The following is a 19,646-nucleotide window of genomic DNA, read 5'->3' on the forward strand; positions in this document are numbered from 1 at the left end:
AACTTAAAATGCTGCTTGTTCTTGTAGGGGGGAGGGTTCACATGGAGGTGCAAAAGGGTATTCAATTCCAACACTGGCTACCTGATGAGGCTGAGAATAGGCCCCTGTGTGTAGGCTAGCGTGTGGGAGAAAAATAATCTAAAGAAATTGGGCCAACGTGGATATAAATAAATCATGTCAACAGATTGGTAGCCTATGTGTAAATGTTTCTGCACTGTAGGCCTACAATCTGGCTATACTCTGAACCTTGTAGCCTATAGGCTACTTGACAACTGACAACTCACTCTCATAGAGTTACAATGCACACTGAATTACAGGCTCAATCCTGCCCTGTCATGCTTGATCATCCTTAAGTACACTGTGTTGATATTTGATTTAGTTTATATAATAGCCTATATTTAGTATTTTAGTATCATGTTTATCTTCTACTGTCTCTATTGTAGCCTACAGTGGAGTTTTTTTTTTTTATTACTTTTTCTGCTGTAAGTTCATGTTGTGTGTGATGTCTCATGTCTGTATGCTACTGAGACGGTGACTTTCCCCTTGGGGATCAATAAAGTATCTATCTATCTATCTAACTGATCTCTGGCATCAGTCATAGTCTATATTTTTAGGCTACACCGGTGTGTCCATGGTATCAGGGATTCAGGGTATCAGATGAGGAAAAGAAGTATGAAAGACTAGGCTATTCTTAATTTCATGGGCCTATATCGTTTTTTTTCTTTTAGAGTTGTTGCGCACTCTGGGATGTGTTGCCGTTCCTCAATTTGTCCCGACGTAAAGTTAAGTCTCGTAGCCTATCAACACAAAATATGGCTGCCACCGAAGTGGGGTGTGAACACTACGTGCGCAGCTGTCGGCTGAAAGTGAGATTTCATTTACTTACCAAAACTACAGTGTTACACATTAACCTTTGAACAGACAATTGTGTGTGCCCACTGTTTAATGCCAAATTACTTCTCAATGATCGGGTTAGGTGACCATGCAATGGAAACAAACGTGCTATCGCTAGCTAGCTACTAGCAGTCAACTTGCAGCGAAATGATAACACTACAAGCTAACAATCAAGTAAAGCGGCATGAGCAAGGTTCCAAATTAGTCCTGTAAAGTAGCTAGTTGAAGTTGTTCGTAAGGAAACTCATCTGCATTTACATTCTTAATAACAACGGAAAAACGATAGATATGTGCCCGGGAAATGTCATTGAGATTTAACATCAGACTTTGAAGCTGCAAGACAACGGGTCAGCTAGCTAACTAGCTAGTTATCCTCACTGTCATAATGGTTCTCAGTGGTTGGTTGCGCATGTAATGTGTTAAAGAGGTTAACGTGTGGGTTTGCAGTTTACAGTGCCGTTTGTATGTTGTTACACAACCATTCTCATCAATAAATCATGTCATGGCATAGGCACCTTGCTGTGGGAAGTTCTACGTGTGTAGATTGTGCCATGATGCTGTAGAAGAAGACCATCAAATGGATCGATTCCAGGTTAAGGAGGTCCAGTGCATCGTGTGCAATGCCATACAAGAGGTAACTTCATTCTAAGTTCATGTAACTTGCTGTTGTTAGTATTACTTTCCAAAAGGTTATGTCTTATTACACATCGGACGTAAATTACTCAATGTTGTTTCATTACAGGCGCAACATTCTTGCAAGGAGTGTAACGTGGAATTTGGGGAATATTATTGCGGTATTTGCCATTTGTTTGACAAGGATAAGAAGCAGTATCATTGCAAACCTTGTGGAATATGCAGGTAACGTTTGATTGAGATGTGATTGTGATCCTGCTTGTCCATGCTAGTATAAGTGATCATGGAACACACCATCACTGTAGTCCTTAAGATAAGTAGGCCTACCAAAAGAAAGAGAGAATATATCAGAGCCATTAGACAATAGCAGCTTATTCCCTCTTGTTATCAGACTCATAATTATCTGATGGCATTGTCTACTATGCCATTCACTCATACATTTAATTCCCCATACGTGATTTCATATTGCGGTTTTTTGTGCATTAATTGGCTTGTAGAGGTCTATGTTACTTGTACAGTATAATATGTACAGTAATAATATTGGACACTGTCAGTATATTATCTGTATTGTATTGTGTATAATTTAAGCTATCTGGCCTATAGACATTTTCCGTATTCATTCCTCATGTGTGCTAACACACTTGTTCAATAAAACCTGATTTTGAGTCAGATGTGTAACCTGGATTTTGTTAGAGACTCATCATAGCATACCATATTTTTTCTTTCACAGGATTGGACCAAGGGAGAAGTACTTTCACTGTGAGAAGTGCAATCTGTGTTTAGCCTGTAATCTTCAAGGCAATCATAAGGTATTGAGGTCTTCATGTCCAAGCCACTAGTGGCAAACGTGTTCGCCAGTGATTTGCCACCACACTTAGCCAATAATGGCAAACTTCCAGTGAGCTTCTGGTTACAAACCTAATTTGCATATTACATTGCTGCAAATTTGCTGCAACATTGCCAAACGTTAACCACAACTGTTTGCCAGAAACCTAATTTGCATGTGAAAATATGACCTTGCCGCAAATTTGCAGCAACTGTTTGCCAGAGACCTGAAAATTCTGTAAGGGGATGTTTGCTGTATGTGACAAAAATGCTTTATCTTAGAAACCGCGCAACATCGCTTAGAGCACCTGTAATATTTGATCTTTCTTTGGATTTTAGTGTGTGGAGAATGTGTCCAGACAGAATTGCCCAGTTTGCATGGAGGTAAGGTGACACCTTTTAAAACTGTAATACTACTATCTTGGGACTGTCTTGGGATTTTAGTTAACATCTGGAGGGCAATTGAGTTGAAGACATGCTCTTAAATGTTGGTGGGTGTATGTTGAGTGAATACAAGATTTGACTGCATCATGACCTCTGTGCTCCAATGATTTGACTTGCCATAGAGAAATATAAAGAGCAGTGTTTTATATCCCACAGAGTTCAGTATTACCGTATTTTCCGGACTATAAGTCGCTCCGGAGTAAGTCACATTAGTCAAAAAATATGACCGCCGCTCAGTCCTGTACATCCATTCCACGAAAATAAATCATATTAATGAATTTGTCTCCATCTTCTACTCCATCCCCCACTCTTGAAACTTTTGTGTATGCTTGTTTGGAATGTGTGTTTGCGGGCCGCACGCAAAGTAGCCTACTGGCGCTGCAAAGGTAAATAGATTTGTAGCACTTGCCAAAACATTTGTAGCATTGTTAAAACCTTTAAAATATCTAAACAATCACAAGTAGGGCAGTTCATCACAGTCCATCCTTTGCAACTGGACTGATGAAAGGTACACCTGTAGGCTACATTGTATTTGGGAAAAGCAGAAGGTAGCAGCATAATGTATTTATTTATTTATTATTAAACAAAACAATCCCTGTCAGTATCTTAAAGAGATAGCTCTCTATTCAGTACATGACATCCCCCCTTTTACATAAATTCTTACGAAATAAACATGTCTTCTTTCAGGGCAATGTTCTCTGTCATGAATACAAACACAACTAAAATGTCTTCTCAAATCTTACTGTTGTTTCTCATTTTAAAGTTACCCACAGCATTTAAACTGGTTACTCATAAATCATCTGTAACATTCAAACACTGGTTATCAGAACTCATATGTAACTCATCTGCTTTAGTACAGCAAACATTTACATTGACAAAGAACAGTCAATTCTTTCTTTTTTCTCAATAAAAACATGTGACTTAAGTCATGACAAAGTCTTTTAGTCTCTCAGGTGGTTTTCTGTGGCGCTGAGGCCTAGTGCGGGAGAAGTGCAGGAGGGCTGCTCTATTAAGCTGGCACAACAGGATTACTGGAAGTGTCCATAGCTGGTTGTTGCTCTGGGTTTGACCCAGTCTCCCCATTTCCCACTTCTTCTGTTCCTTGTAGGTCTGTAATGTATTTCTTCACACTGGTTGTGTTTCGGCTATACTGAGTTCCAGCAGGTGATTCCACAGTTACTTTGTTCCCGTACTTGCTTACTACTGTATGTGGTGTTTTGCTGAATGTTGTAGTGAACTTATCCACTTTCTCTTGTCTCATCAGCACTTGATCTCCAACATCCACATCAGAGTATTCTGAAAAAGTCAGCGTACAGTTTATATTTCCTTTTTTGTTCTGCATCTTTATCGCTTACTTCCAGATCCATTTGAGCGGATGTGATTTCCGGCAGCTTGCCTCCCATCTTCCTATTGAACAAGAGTTCCGCTGGACTCTTCCCTGTTGTTTTGTGTGTGATTCCTCTGTACACAGTGACGTATCGCCTAAGTTCTTTCTGCCAGTCAAGTCCATCTGACTGTGCAATTCGGATGCGCTTCATGATTGAAGCATTCTGGCGCTCCACTTCACCGTTTGCTTGAGCCCACTTTGGCGTTGTTCTCACATGTGTAATTCCGTTCTCAGTATAATCATTTCTGAATTCATCTGACTTGAATTGTGGTCCATTATCGGATTTCAGTGTTACCGGTAGTCCATGTCGACTGAATATCGACTCAAGACTGTCAATCACTTTTTCAGTCGTTGTGGAAGTGAGTACATCATACTCATAGTATCTGCTATAGTAATCTACCACAACTAGGATTGAGTGTTTTGATGGTAGTGGTCCAAGTAAGTCCACGGCTAAATATTTCCACGGCCCATCTGGCAGTGGCGTTGTATAGAGGTTGGTGCATCAGGTCTTGATGTTATCTGACACCCATGACATGCTCTACAATGTCTTTCTGCAGCTTTGTCTATACCTGGCCACCACACTTTGCTTCTCAGATGTTGTTTGGTTCCAACAATCCCCAAATGTCCCTCATCATGCGACATGAGTGCTCTCGCCAAAAGGCTTTAGGTAACACAATACGTGTACCGCGTAGCACAATGTAGCCAATAACACAGAGTTCATTGACTGTAGGTGCGTATGCCATGCATTTTTCAAAACATCCAGTCTCTATTGCTTTTCTCACCTCTATCAGCTCCGGATCATTCCTTGAGGCTTCCTCCACCTCTCTTGTTGTCAGAGCTTTAGGAGTGGCATTCACAGCAATGAACCGCACATATTCTTCAGATCCATGTGAATGTTGCTCTTTTATCGCGGTCTTCCCTAACATGCGTGACAATTAGTGTTGCACGGTGTATCGATACTAAAAAGGTATCACGATGCCTTCACGCAAAAAACGATATACGATTTTCGACGTTTTTAGAATCGATACTTTATTAAAATAATAACGTTCTGTGTTTTTGTGAACTGCTGCTCTCACTGCTCCTTGCACGCATCTAGGCAAGTGGGCGTGTCAAGCAGGCAGCTCTGAGTGAGTGAGTGCGCAGCCAACGTCAACCTAGTTCTTTGCCGACAGTCCTCGGCCTTGTGGATAAAACAAAAGGTGAAGTAAAATCTGCAACTATTTCGGATACATCGCGAATAGTGAAGGCAAGCCATCAGGTACACAGAGGCCCGTTTGTAAAATATTTTTTAAAGTCATTTAAAAGCAGTAGGCTACGCATGGAACTTGGCTAAACACCTGGCAGACATATCCCAACATTTTTAAAGAGTTCAAAAAATGACAGGTTAACGAATATGCTATAGAAAACACGACTACATGGTTAGTGCCAAGTTCTTCTCTTCTGTTTTAGTCTAGCCTAAGTGAAACGAGTATATGGTTCTCGGATAAAGCGAACCTTCCTTCATCAATGCATTTTGACGAGACATAACGAGCTGTAATCATAGGGTGCTAACATGATGAAAGCGCAATGTTCACGCCAGAATAACATTACCATAACTTGTAAACAATCTATTTCATGTTCGGTCAGTACTACTGGTAATATTTGTCATGGCATGTAGACTGCAATTTGTTTAATAATTATTGGCCAGATGTAAGATAGGATACCCGAAATGCGCTAATTAAAGCCCATGGCATATAATACCACCAAAGCGTGTTGAGTCCTAATAATAATAGCGGCTTATTGTGACGTGGTAGCAAATGTTATCAAAGAAATAGACGTAATGTAGGAATGCACACAGATATATTGCAACAGGTAGGCTAATGGTGTAGGCCTATCTGACGAAGACCTGAGTGGTTGGAATGTCATACTTGTACACTGGGCGCAAAGAAGACTATCCTCACATTTTTACCTTTGCAAATGTCAAAGAAATCCCATGAACACGGGAAGGCCTAGGGTAGCCTATACTGTACATCAGATGGCCTAAAGATTAGGCCCCTCTGCATAGCATTCAGTGATTTGCATGCAGTAATTTCAACACTGACCTTGATCTAGCCTAGTTTGGCTATGACTTAATCACACAAAGTAGGCCTACTATTTTACTGACTATAAAAAATGATAATTATGTAGGAAGTTTAGAACCCAGAGTTGACCTGCACACTACAAAAGTGCACCGAATTCAACACAAATGATTCAATACACTTGGAGGAGGTATGAGTCCTTTCTTTTCCAGATATCTTAGGATTTCGCCGTAGTATCGTTTCAATATCGAGCATTGTGATATTTATGGCAGGTATCGTATTGAAGTCATCATTTTGGTATCGTGACAATGGGTCAGCGATGTTCGCACACGGGCACAGGGTTTCGATCGCGGGCTGTATATTGCCTCCAATGGTTTGTGGTCAGTGACAAGCTCAAACTGTCTGCCATATACATAGGGATGAAGTCTTTCACAGGCCCACACCAAACCTAAGGCTTCCTTCTCTGTTTGAGAGTATCTTCTCTCGCAGTCACTCAAGCTTCTGCTCACATAGCAGATAGGAACCATCTCGCCCTGCTGGCGTTGCACAAGCACAGCGCCGAGTCCCACTGGGCTGGCGTCCGCTATCACTCGTGTTGGTGCATCCTTATCGTGAGTACATGGGTTCCAGCTTTCGCCAGTCCATCTTTGAGTGCATTAAATGCTTTTCTTTGCTCTGGACCAAACACAAATTGAGTCTCTTTTCTGATTAGACGTCTCAATGGCTCCGCCAGAGTCGCAAATTCTGGAATGAACTGGCTGCTGTAACAGGCAGCCAGACAGCTTCTCACCTCTGAGGCATTTTCTGGCTCTCTGGCTTCCACTATTGCCCTAACTCACTCTTTAGTAGGCCCAATTCCTTTGTTTGTCAGCAGGATTCCCATGAAGACTAAGCGATCCATATTAAACTCACATTTTGCAGGATTTAATGTAAGTCCACACATCAGGATACTGTGCCAGTACAGACTGTTTTAGATCTGCTATTGCTGCTATATCCGTTCCAACTCTTAGTACTCCAGGCTTTGCTGCGGTGTCCTTTCCTAATAATGGTTCTCCATGTCCTTTGATGACAATAAACTCAGCATATTCACTGGAATTTCCAATCTTAGTTTCACACTTGAAAGCTCCATTTACTGTTAATGGCTGGTTGGACGAATAAGCATATAGCTTCCTGTCTGCTGAGAGATAGGAATGGCATTTTATGTGTTCATTTTTCAGTTTTCCCCATGTGTTCTCATCAACTATATTGCAGGTCTATGAGCATCTTCAGGTTTACTCCTCCCAGGCACACGTTCAGCCTATTTTGCATGGAGTTGTCTGTCACCAAAAAATGCATAGTCTGTCTGTTCTTCCACATTATTTACAGTTTGTTTCCTATTCTTTTTGGTCCTGCATACTTTGGAAAAGTGGTCATTTCCATTACATTTATGGCACTTCTGTCCTCTAGCTGGGCATTTTGGATCTTTGCCGAAGTGATCTATATTTCCACATCTATAGCATTGGTGAAGTTCTGACTTACTTTTCTGTGGATTTTGAAGTCTCTTAAATTTAGCTTGATTGTGCTTTGATCCTACCCTATTCACAGTTTCTGTATTTGCACTTGCAGCTCCTCCTCCCGTTGTTAGAGACAACTGCTCCTCAATCCTCTCGCAGAGTGATGCGACGTCCAACGCACGTGCGAGAGTGAGGTCATGTCCCTCTTCCAAAAGTTTTCGGCAAACGTAGCTGGAGGAACATCGTGCCACGACTGCGTCACGAAACTGATTGTTCATATCGGCACCAAATGCACAATCTCTGGCCTCTTGCCTGAGCCTTGTTGTAAACTGTTGCACTGTCTCTCCTTGTTTAGTTTACTCTTCCAGTATTTACACGAGGTACAAAGTAATCATTCAGGGCTTGCGTTGCAGCTCCGTAATCAGCCACACCACCCGTATTAGGCAAGGTAGTAAAAATGTCCTGTACATCAGGCCCTGCATGGTGTAGGAGTAAGCTCTCCTGCGTTGTAAAGTTGCAGCAGGTGTATCTCTATTGACTAAAAGTCCTTTGCCGTCGGCAAAAAGTTCAAATGAATTTAGCCATCCAGTCCACCGTCGACCTAATGTAGCCGGGTCTTTGAAGCACTCAAACATCGGGATACTCACTTTATCCATATTAAAATTCACGTTTTCACTCGTACTTGTGCTCGCCCACTTCTCGTCGCCAATGTTATATTTTATGTTGTACTATTAAACTGTTAATAGTTGCACATTCACAGAATTAAATCTCGGACACCGGTTTCAACTGCTTGTCGTTTTACTCCCAATTCCAAAGGCAAGTGTAACATTAAACAGGTTCCCCAATTACACTTCATAACATAAAGTTCCTCTTAAAGAGATAGCTCTCTATTCAGTACATGACAATAGGCAAAACTGTATTGGACCGGTGTAACGTTGGTACTAAATCATCCATCGCAAAGAGTGATTTTTGTAGCACGTGTAACAAATATGTGTAGGTAGGGCTACAGCCCTGCCCTGGATACATCTCTCAACGTGCGCTCTAAAACAGTTGGTTTAAATGGAGATGTAGATCACGGGTGCGTTAATAAATCTACATTGCGGCGAGTTGACACAAATTATTCACTTTGACGAATTTATGTAGTTTCAGTCCTAGTTACTTTACTTTGAGCCATGCTCTTGTAACGGATGCCAGCTAGCTTAGCTGTGCTTGTGGAACGTTGGTAAACCTCACTCCCCGACGCCTCAAGAGTGCTGCTGGCATGCGAGCCAGTAGCCTGGGCTATCTCCCGATCCGAGGTGCTGCTGTTCGCGGGTTCGAGTCCGGCGTGTGCAGGGCTGAATCGCGCAGGTTCAACACAACGCAGGTTACATTGGTGCCGTGACCCGGATCGGGAGTGAGGTTTAGGGGGGTGAGTGTAACGGATGCCAGCTAGCTTAGCTGTGCTTGTGAAATATTGGTAAAGCTCACTCCCCGACGCCTCGAGTGCTGCTGGCATGCGAGCCAGTAGCCTGGGCTATTGGCTCAATTGTTAGCGCGCTCGCCTCCCGATCCGAGGTGCTGCTGTTCGCGGGTTCGAGTCCGGGCGTGTGCAGGCCTGAATCGCGCAGGTTCAACACAACGCAGGTTACAGTCTTCCTTACTTGAATCACCTTTGAAAACAGAGGATTGAAGTAGCCTATGGGTGTTTGGGAATGAACGTTGACTCAGATGCTTTTTGAGACTTTGAGCTAAATGTCCCAGCCCAGTACATGTATTTGGGGGGGGGGAACTTTGACAATCCCTATTTGACCGCTTCGCTAGTGGCGGTCATAATTAGTAGCAAAACAGTGATCAAATATTAGCCTACATTGCAGTGAGTTTTGTTTTCAAATGTTTTCATGCATGTCTAGATAACGCAGGGGTGGGCAACTAATTTCCCCAAGGGGCCACATGACAAACTGGGACTGTTTGGGGGGGGCTGGCCCCAAAATACCAAACTCAAGTCTAGGGTTGCAAAGGGGCTGAAAATTTCCAGTAAATTTCTGGAAACTTTCCGGTAACTTACCATGGGAAGTTAAGCTGGGGAATTTTGGAAATATTCCAAATTGGAAACTTTCATGGAATTAAAGGAAATTATGGGAATTAATGGGAATTTACGGAAATTAACATGGAATTTTGGGTAATTCATACAAACTGTTTCATATACAAACATTAACATTTTGTTTCGTAATAAGCAATATGATTTGTATGTTCGGATTTTTGCTTAGCTTAGCATACAAAGCTAGCTAGCATGCTAGCAGGGATCCCATTCTCTAAACTAGCAACACTGAACTGCCCAAGATACACTACACCACTCAACAACAAAATCCGATTGGTTGGAACATTTTTTCCCCATGCATATGAACGCACCATAGATTTCCTTTATGTCTAACAGTCTATGCCGATTGCTGTGTGCATGTGATTGACATATGTGCAGGGTAGAAATTTGACTGAAATTGCATTAAATTAGGTTTGTTATCTAATAGTATGCTGCAAGATGGGGTTTTGTCCACTACATTTAAGTTCCCTGTTATAGACTAACTTGACATATTAAAAATTCCCAGTTTATTCCCATTAATTCCCATTTATTCCTGTTAATTCCCATATATTCCCGTTAATTCCCATGGAAAGTTTTCAACTTTGAAAATTCCCGGAATTTTGCAACCCTACTCAAGTCTGAACTCAATTCTGTTCAATTCTATTCTGTTCTTGTATAACATTAAGTAAATCGTTTTTGATTACTACTCGTAAGAACAGATGAAAATGTGAGGGAGACAAAGGAAAAACGGCAATATTTAATATATGTCCAGTATTTAATCCTCATTCTCGAAAATGATTTTTTGACATTGACATGATTTTTTTTTTTTTTCAAAGACTGATATAAAAAAGTAGTACAATATCAATATAATTAGATAGGCCATGAAAATGTGAAGGAGTCAGTACAACCATCGGCCTGTGCCACCATTTCATCAACACTCAGCAATATTAAATCATTACCATCATTAAATTAACTCTATACAGAATTAGACTATGAAAATGTGGAGCAGACAATAGTAGGCTGTCATTAGTTAATCAACATGCACAAAGAAAACTATTTTGAAAATGTAGGCTGTTTTTGCTTTAACTTTATTCACAAAACTATGATTGGTCAACTCGCCCTGTGTGTTGAGCCGGCTGCTTCAAGCAACCTGTGGGTAGTAGCATCATACTAGTTCGCTAACATAAGCTTTGCCAATAAACTCAGACATATTTTGATTACAATGACGGGGTTATCCGATTGTAAACTGTCTATCTGTCAGTAACGCTTTGAAATGAACACTTCGTATCGGCAACGAGCAGCAGTAGGAGTTCGACATTCTAACAACCGTTGCGGTCGTGAGCGACGCAGACACAGGAGACACAAAACTTTGAAAGGTTTTCATGGGACATGTGTTGTGTTGAAATGGAAACCTTATTCCGTATAGCCAAAGTAGTGTTAATTTTGTCACCTATTTTTAATTTAGTCTTAGTCTTAGTCTTGTGACTAAATGTCCTTTTAGTCTTTGTCATATTTAGTCATTCAAATATGATTTTTGTTAGTCAAGTTTTAGTCGACTAAGTCTCGTCATTTTAGTCTAGTTTTAGTCAGATGAAAACTAAAGGTATCTTAGTCTTAGTCAGTTTTAGTCAAAACAGTTTAGTCTTTTTTTTTTTTTATAACAAATTATTTCTGATTACCATTTGAGTCAAATAGTGTTTCACACATCTCAATTTTCCAACAATATTGTGTCCACAGAGCTACTCGTCTGTTATAATTACTCATTCTGATTTTTTGTCAGTCAGTATGTTTACATGCACAGGTAAGTCAGGCTACAATTATAGCTCGGCTGGGATTTGACCATAGACAGTAAAAGATTTGACTGGACCATTGTCATGATATTCGTAGACCAGTGTTTCTCAAAGTGTGGTGGTCCGCAAGCTATCCCAAGTGGTCCACGAGCAGACGTGGTAAAATATCATATAGATGAGTGGTTTGCAATATTGAACCAACTTGTATGTAAATCCAAACAGTTCTGCAACACTGTCTATGTAAGATATGCCAGTTTAAATCATATGAATCCTCTGACACAATAAGCAAAGTGCAAAGACGATAAGCAAGGTGGTTCAGTGAGTAGGCCTATTGGGTAGACTAATATACTGGTGAAGTAGGTCTAATCTTTCTTTTTTTTTTTAGCTAGGGTTAGTTAAGTGGTCCTTCGTCTGAAAAAGTTTGAGAAACACTGTCGTAGACCCAAGTATTAATGTTTTACTCCGCCACGCTAGATGGCGATATGCGCCCAAAGGCAACACATTCCCCAAACAAACTCTCCATCTTATCCATAGCTAACTTGCTAGCGAACTTTCCATATTAGCTTACTTGCTAGCAAACTTTGCATCATCAGTGTAACTAGTCAAATAGTTGACATTACATGCTAAACATTTTCGTACGGACATTCTGGGGGATGTTAGTTTGTATGAGAGAAGCTTCAACTTCTGGGTATGTAGCATTGTGTCATAAAACTAGGTAGTTAGCTTAACTCTGGCAGAAATCTCCAGTGTTCTTGTTCCATGTAGTTTCGTGTTGCAGCCACAGGGTTGCAGCAACAGCACGTAGACTAGCCTACAGGAGCATGAACTCATTCGGAATATTTTGAAAACGTAACAGCTAGATATTCTGTCTTCTCATTTTGTAGACGAAAATGAAGAGAGATTTTATCTTAGTTTTTATTTAATGCAAAACATTTTAGTCTCGTCTTTTTTCGTCAACAATAATGCATCTTAAGATAGTTAGTGTTTCAGGACATTAGTGCCGTCTCGTCTTAGTCATGAAAAAAAAGGTTGTTGACGAACATATTTCCTCTCGTCTCGTCTGACGAAATTAACACTACGGCATGCAACTGATAGCTTGAGAGCAATGTGTTGGAGACTCGTGGTGTAAGACAATGACTTTTCATTGGCAACAATATTAAACCAACCAACAATATAAAATATTAAGAAGAGCTCTTTTATGAGTTAAATTGAAACAAAATTATTACTAGCCTTTATTTGTCCGAATCTGAGGCCCGGCTATAAATAGAATCCCGGCCATAATTTGATGATTTAGGTATGCATGTGTGCTTCAGGCATAGCGCTACCACTAATCTCTGACTGAAAGTGCACAGAACTTGTGCATTTGAGAGCGCTCTCTCGCGCTAGACAATAATGTTTCATGTAGGGTTCATGTCAATTAATATGAATTAACATTTAAAAACATTTAAATGTTAAATTATGTATTTTTTTCTAGTGCTGTCAAACGATTAAAAATTTTAATCACAATTAATCGCTGAATCCTATAGTTAATCACGATTAATCACATATTTTATCATATGATTAAAATTCTATTATTTTGCATTTCTGAACTTTCCAGGAGTCCATATTAACAATAAAGCAATTATTGTGTATCTTGATTGGGATTCAAATGTAAGCAAAGCAAGTTACTTTATTAACTTAACTTTAAGACGTAGGTCTATTTGATTATTTCAAATCAAATTTCAAAAGATGTGCAGCAGACCTGAGGCAACACAATATATTCTTCAGAAATATAGCTGATATAACACATGCACAAAATGTAGGCCTACACACATTATAAAGGGCATAACAAACAGAAAATATTATATTCATACTATATTCATTATCTTTGAGTTCAATTGAAAATAAGGAACTTTTCAACATGAGTGCATTGCCATTTTATAGGCCTACAGTCTATGGTGCACTGTCACTTGCCACACACATCAACGCCAAAGTTTTTAACAGGCAAACACTGGATGAACCATGGATTTTATGAAGCAGCGTCGACCAAATATAACTGAATCGTGATTTACACTGCGGCAAAGTGCGATGCTGGTGTACGGAGTTGTATTGAAAAGAATGGAATCTAATGTAAATAAATGTCGAAAGCAGAGTGCATCGCAAATAGTAGCAGCCAAAGAGGAATGTTGATAACAGAACAAGTGACGGTGATAAAATCTTTGGCGGCACACAACTAATGCGTCAGCCTAGGCTACTACTCTTTGGCCGGCTCGTAAGCCCAACCAAGTGTGTGCAAGTGTCAATTATATTATTGATCCAATGGGAAAGATAGCTAGTAATCACACGTTGACGTTACATCTAGTTATAAATTCACAGGACATTCAATCATTTTACTAACACGGCAGTTATGAAGAATTATGTTTATGTAACTTGCTCATGTCGAAACTATGTACATTACCAACCTAATTCGTTTGCAATACACCATGTATTGTACACATTTAGCATGTAGCTACACTTACCATAATATTCCATGCAAAACAGTTAGCTTGCTGGCTAGCTAACTGTGGAACTTCAGTAGATAGATAGATAAATACTTTATTGATCCCCAGGGGAAATTCAAGGTCTCAGCAGCATACATACAACACAAACACATTCTTTAACAGCAGAAAGAGTAATTAAAGTATATAATATAAAAACACAACTAATTAATAAGGACAGTAGAAGATAAAGAATATGCTAAATATACTAAAATACAAATTATACTAACTAACACTTAATACAATATATAAAAATATACTAAAATACAAATGACAAAAATACAAATTATACTAACTAACACTTAATCTAAATCAATTCTAAAAACAGTATAACACAATTATCTCACCTAGTTGTAGGAAATACGTTCATATTACAAGTGATAGAATGAATGTGTGACTTATGTTTAGTTGATGTTATGACATGTAAAGTTAAGCTTGCTGAACTTAATTATAGTCAGCCACGGGCAGTTTGACTGTGGCTTTTGATACATTCGTGACACTCCTGTTAGTAAACTGGAAAGAGCAAAACATAGGAACATGGTTACATTAATCCCATAAACACACAGATAAACTCTTATACCAACCTTATTTTGTGCATTTTATTCACGTTTGTTGTAAGACAAAGATTTAGTAAGTTGACTATAAGCCCTTTTCGCTCCCCACTTTGATGCAGCATAGATTTCCATTATATCAGTCATCTTTCCCCTAAAAGGGGGTGTGTACGTGCAGCACATACAACGTTCCATTCCATTCGTCAGTGCGTATTGTTTAGTTTCCGGTCTAGCTAGATCCGGTGTGGTGTTGTAGTTGTTCTAACGTTACTAGTTGTTGCAACAGCATGTGAAAAAACTACAAAGTTTGTTACACCAAAAAGAACATTAATCTCGCGATTGAAAAAATTGACGCCGTTAAAATAGGTTCTCGCGATTGAAAAAATTGACGCCGTTAAAATAGGTTTACGTTAACACCGTTAATAATGCGTTTAACTGACAGCACTAATTATTTCATATATAAGTCGCACCTGACTATAAGTCGCAGGGCCAGCCAAACTATGAAAAAAAGTGCGACTTATAGTCCGGAAAATACGGTAATAAAATATTGGCTCTTGAGACTTATTTATTTTACTTTTTATTGGGTATTTGTTCTTGAATTAAGTGTTTTTGATCTTGCATTGTTTTCAGGACATTCATACATCTAGGATAGGAGCTGATGTGCTTCCTTGTGGTCATTTACTTCATAAGTACGTGTTATACGTTTTGCCAATTTTATATAACATAACATATCATATAACATCATGCAGCATAAAAAATACCAACATTTGTTTTCATTTGCAGAACTTGCTTCATAGAGATGTGCAAAACAGGGTAATGGATATTTCTTTGAAAATATGAAAAGTGGTGTCTTGTTATCAGTTCTTCAGTAGCAGTAGCAGTTGTCGTTCTAGTTGTATATATGTTTAACAAGTATTATGTTCTTTGTGCATGCCAATAAAAGGTGAATGGTAAGTAGTCATGACTTCTCTATTGCCCTATATATAGTGCCTACCGCTGCCCACTCTGTATGCACTCCGCTTGCGATATGCAGGCTTATTGGGAAGAGAGGGACAAGGAAATTGCCCAGTCACCAATGCCTACTGAGTACCAGGATGCTACTGTCAAGGTATTTTATATTCATATAATGATTGACTGCTATACACATGATAGTCTGAAAAAAATGCTCAGGCTTTGTTTACACCACTGACCCGTGATCAACTAGAAATTCCACTAATCTCTAGGTCACAATCATTGTACTCCAATTTGATCTTATCTATCTTATCGGGTCATAATATAGTCGGTCTATATAGTCGTAATATAGTATACGGCCAGTCTATTTTGTTAAACGCTGCATTTCTTTATTTCATCCGGTCGCTCATTACAAACTTGATTTTTTTTTAACTCTTTCTGGCCCTTTTTTTCTATACGTTTACACTTCTATTCCGATTAGAAACAGAATAACGACTCAATCGGAGTGAAAATTGTCTTATAAACACCTCAATTGGAATGAAAATTCCTGATCCGATCAGAATTTGAATTGGAATGAAAGAGGTGGTGTAGTCTGCTCCTATTCCAAATGAACACCCATGTATACGGTCATTCGGATTTACTGCTGTATCTTCTTAAGGAAATGTAACAACAACGGCTATTCTGATCAAAGATTCGAAAGCGCTTGAGAGCACCTGATTGGAATAGAACGTACCCCATGTAAACAGATGGCACAAATTTTTCAATCGGAATAGTTTAATCAGAATGACAAAAAAAACTGTCAATGTAAAATGGCTGATTCTCTTGTTCCATTTTAGATCATTTGCAATGACTGCCAAGCTCACTGCACGGTGCCCTTCCATGTCCTGGGTTTAAAGTGTAGCGGTTGTGGATCGTACAACACAGCACAGGATGGGGGACTGATCCAGCCTCCACAACCAGAGCCTCAAGAGCCTCAACAGCAGGATGCACCTCCCGATCCTTGACCCATTTCCCTCATTACCTCCCATGTCAGACTCTGAATGCAAGGATGCACACTCCCTTCACAGTCATATATAAAGTTTGAGATGATGCAGAGAAACCCAGTTGCTGTGATCAAAATCTCAGGACACTTATCAGAATTCATGCCCATGATAAAAGTGAGTAGAACATTTCCCCCTTAGTTAATATACTTCTATATGTTAAAAAAAAAACCTATCAGTAATTGTAGCATTCATTAAATGCCAACAAGCTACATTCAGCTAGAAGTGATGACTGTAAAAAGTGAGAAGATGGCTAATTTAATCCAGTCTCTAAACCACTAATACTATTGTGAAACATACTGACAATGACAGCATTTTATTATTTTCAGTACTCTTGCTAGGGAAGCACCTGCACATGTCTCCTTGTCTGAATTATTCAAATGTTTGTACTCCCCATCACAAAATGTTAACATCAGTCCATATTTCCTGTTTGTTTAGAGGGTTTAGTGTATAAAATGCAAATATTGATCATAAAGAAAGTGGTCACAGAGTACAGTGATGTCACAATTAAAAGTAACAATAATGAAGGAACCGGACTTGTGATCATGCATTTCCGTTGACAGTTGTTTATAGTTGAATTTCTTTATTGAAGAATGTCTCTGCTGCTTTCCCCCTGGTGTCTACAGGAGCTATTGAATCTGAAGGTATTTGCCTTAATAAAAGATGGCAAAACATCCAACATGAATTCAGTTTTGATAGCAACTAGAAGATGTAACAAATGAAAGATTTTAAAATTAAATAAAGATTTTATGCAATATTGTATTGAATTGCATGGTATATTTACAGTGTATTCAATCGCATTCTGTGTTGGAATGGAATTTATGGGATGTATGTATAAAATACTGTGCAAAAGTCTTTACCCAAAAGCTGACCCTGTGGTGTTGAGAGCAGCTTGCAGCTTGTGCCACAGAATGACAAGGGGATAAGGTCTTCGATGTGTCAAACTGTCATCATCTCCGTCCTAATTATGATTCTAATGTGTCCCGGCTAGACCCAGAACCAACCAGCTCCATTAACACTTTTCCCCATGTGTGATCAGTCATTATAACACTGCAAAAAGTACAAATCTAATGGTAGAGACTGGAACCAAAACCAAAAGTATGCATTTTTGTGTTTCCTGTATCTTCTGGACATAAAGAGAAATAAATATATGTGATCGTGTAACATTGCTAAAAAAACTAATATAATAGGTGCCCAAGATTTTTGCACAGTACTATACATACATATATGTGGTACCTTTATTGTGATCCATCTTGAAATCTATTTTTGGAAATACCAGCATATTATGCTTAGCCATTGTTAAACTTTTAATCACCAGTGGCTGAAGTGCTATTGGCAGAAGGGACATCTCTTCCTTCCTTGGAGATTATTGAGCCTTGGGTGGTTGCAGTTGGAAATGTAGAAGTAGAATCTTGGGTTTCAGGCATGGTTGTAGAAGTAGAATGTTCAGTGTTTTCAGGTGGAGCTATAGATGCAGGTTCTTGAGTATTTTCGGTTTGAGTAGGGGTAAATGCTTCAGTGGTGTCCATTGAAGTTGTTGAAGCTATTTTTTTTATGTTTTCACTTGGAGTTGTAGAATCAGATTCTTGAGTGGTGTCAGTTGGATTAGTAGAATCAGATTTGTGGTTGGTTTCAAATGAAGTTGTTGAGTGGTTTCAGATTGAGTTGTAGATGAGGGTTCTTGAGAGCTTGCAGATGGAGGTTCTTGAGTGCTTTCAGATGAAGTTGCAGATGGAGGCTCTTGAGTGCTTTTAGATGGAGTTGAAGATGGAGATTCATGAGTGGTTTCAGATGGAGTTGTAGATAAAGGTTCTTGAGAGCTTGCAGATGGAGGTTCTTGAGTGCTTTTAGATGAAGTTGCAGATGGAGGCTCTTGAGTGCTTTTAGATGGAGTTGAAGATGGAGGTATTTGAGTGCTTTCAGATGAAGTTGCAGATGGAGGCTCTTGAGTGCTTTTAGATGGAGTTGGAGATGGAGGTTCTTGAGTGCTTTCAGATGGGGTTGTAGATGGACGTTTTTGAGTGCTTGCAGATGGAGGCTTTTGAGTGCTTTCAGATGGAGTTGAAGATGGAGGACGTTCTTGAGTGCTTTCAGGTGGGGTTGTAGATTGAAGTTCTTTAGTTCTTTGAGATGGGGTTGTAGATGGAGGTCCTTGAGTGCTTTCATTTGGACTTGCAGATGGAGGATCTTGATGGCCCAGATGGCCTTTGCTCCCTCACTGCATGCCTAACCTCCATTAATCAGTGGATGAGCAAAAATTATTTGAAACTAAATGATGACAAAACAGAGGTACTTTTGGTTGGACCAAAACTAAAGCGAGATATTGTTCTTAGTAATCTGGGGAACTTGCCGCACCAGGTCAAACCAAAAGTAACAAGCCTCGGTGTCATCTTAGATGCAGAGTTAAGTTTTAAGCCCCGTATCAGTAAAGTTACTCAGACAGCCTATTTCCACTTGAGAAACATTGCCAAAGTGCGGCCCTTTTTAACTCAACAAGATGCAGAAAAACTAATTCACGCCTTTATCACTAGCAGGTTAGACTACTGCAATGCACTTTTCACTGGTCTTCCCAAAAAACATCTAAAGAAATTGGCACTCATACAGAACTCTGTGGCTAGACTTTTAACTAAGACTAAGAAGAGAGAACACATCACCCCTGTGTTGGCTGAACTGCACTGGCTCCCTATTTCCTATAGAATTGATTTTAAGATTATGTTAATTACTTACAAAGCTCTGAAAGGCATAGCACCTTCATATATCTCTGAGCTTTTAATATCTTATCAACCACAAAGGAAACTTAGATCATCCAATTCTAATCTTTTAATTGTACCCAAAGTGCTCCACAAACAAAGTGGAGAAGCTGCTTTTATCCATTATGCCCCCAAACTATGGAACACCCTGCCTCTGTACATCAAGCAGGCGAGTTCAGTAAATATTTTTAAAAAAGATCTGAAAACATACCTGTACAGGAAAGCTTTTAGTTAACTCATCTTATCCTAGACTACT

General features: G+C 39.4%; 1 protein-coding gene across 1 annotated transcript; it reads left to right on the forward strand.

Moving 5' to 3' along the window:
• The first annotated feature begins 640 nt into the window (after nucleotides 1–640).
• On the forward strand, nucleotides 641–17,395 carry rchy1 (ring finger and CHY zinc finger domain containing 1). The gene is made up of 9 exons (XM_048244506.1): nucleotides 641–866; nucleotides 1,406–1,528; nucleotides 1,637–1,752; nucleotides 2,258–2,336; nucleotides 2,692–2,736; nucleotides 15,280–15,338; nucleotides 15,433–15,462; nucleotides 15,637–15,757; nucleotides 16,437–17,395. Exons 1-9 carry the CDS (start codon nucleotides 813–815, stop codon nucleotides 16,602–16,604), a joined length of 795 nt encoding a protein of 264 aa, XP_048100463.1. The 5' UTR covers nucleotides 641–812; the 3' UTR covers nucleotides 16,605–17,395.
• Nucleotides 17,396–19,646: the final 2,251 nt, after the last annotated feature.

This window comes from Alosa alosa, chromosome 5, assembly GCF_017589495.1.
Source record: "Alosa alosa isolate M-15738 ecotype Scorff River chromosome 5, AALO_Geno_1.1, whole genome shotgun sequence".
Classification (NCBI taxonomy): Eukaryota; Metazoa; Chordata; class Actinopteri; order Clupeiformes; family Clupeidae; genus Alosa; species Alosa alosa.

What these genes read in the sequence shown, in the direction of transcription:
- rchy1 (XM_048244506.1), top strand. Translation starts at nt 813, where the DNA reads ATGGCTGCCACCGAAGTGGGGTGTGAACACTACGTGCGCAGCTGTCGG. An exon ending in TGCGCAGCTGTCGGCTGAAA is followed by an intron (nt 867 to 1,405) that starts GTGAGATTTCAT and finishes GTCATGGCATAG; the next exon opens with GCACCTTGCTGTGGGAAGTT. An exon ending in ATTGCCCAGTTTGCATGGAG is followed by an intron (nt 2,737 to 15,279) that starts GTAAGGTGACAC and finishes CATTGTTTTCAG; the next exon opens with GACATTCATACATCTAGGAT.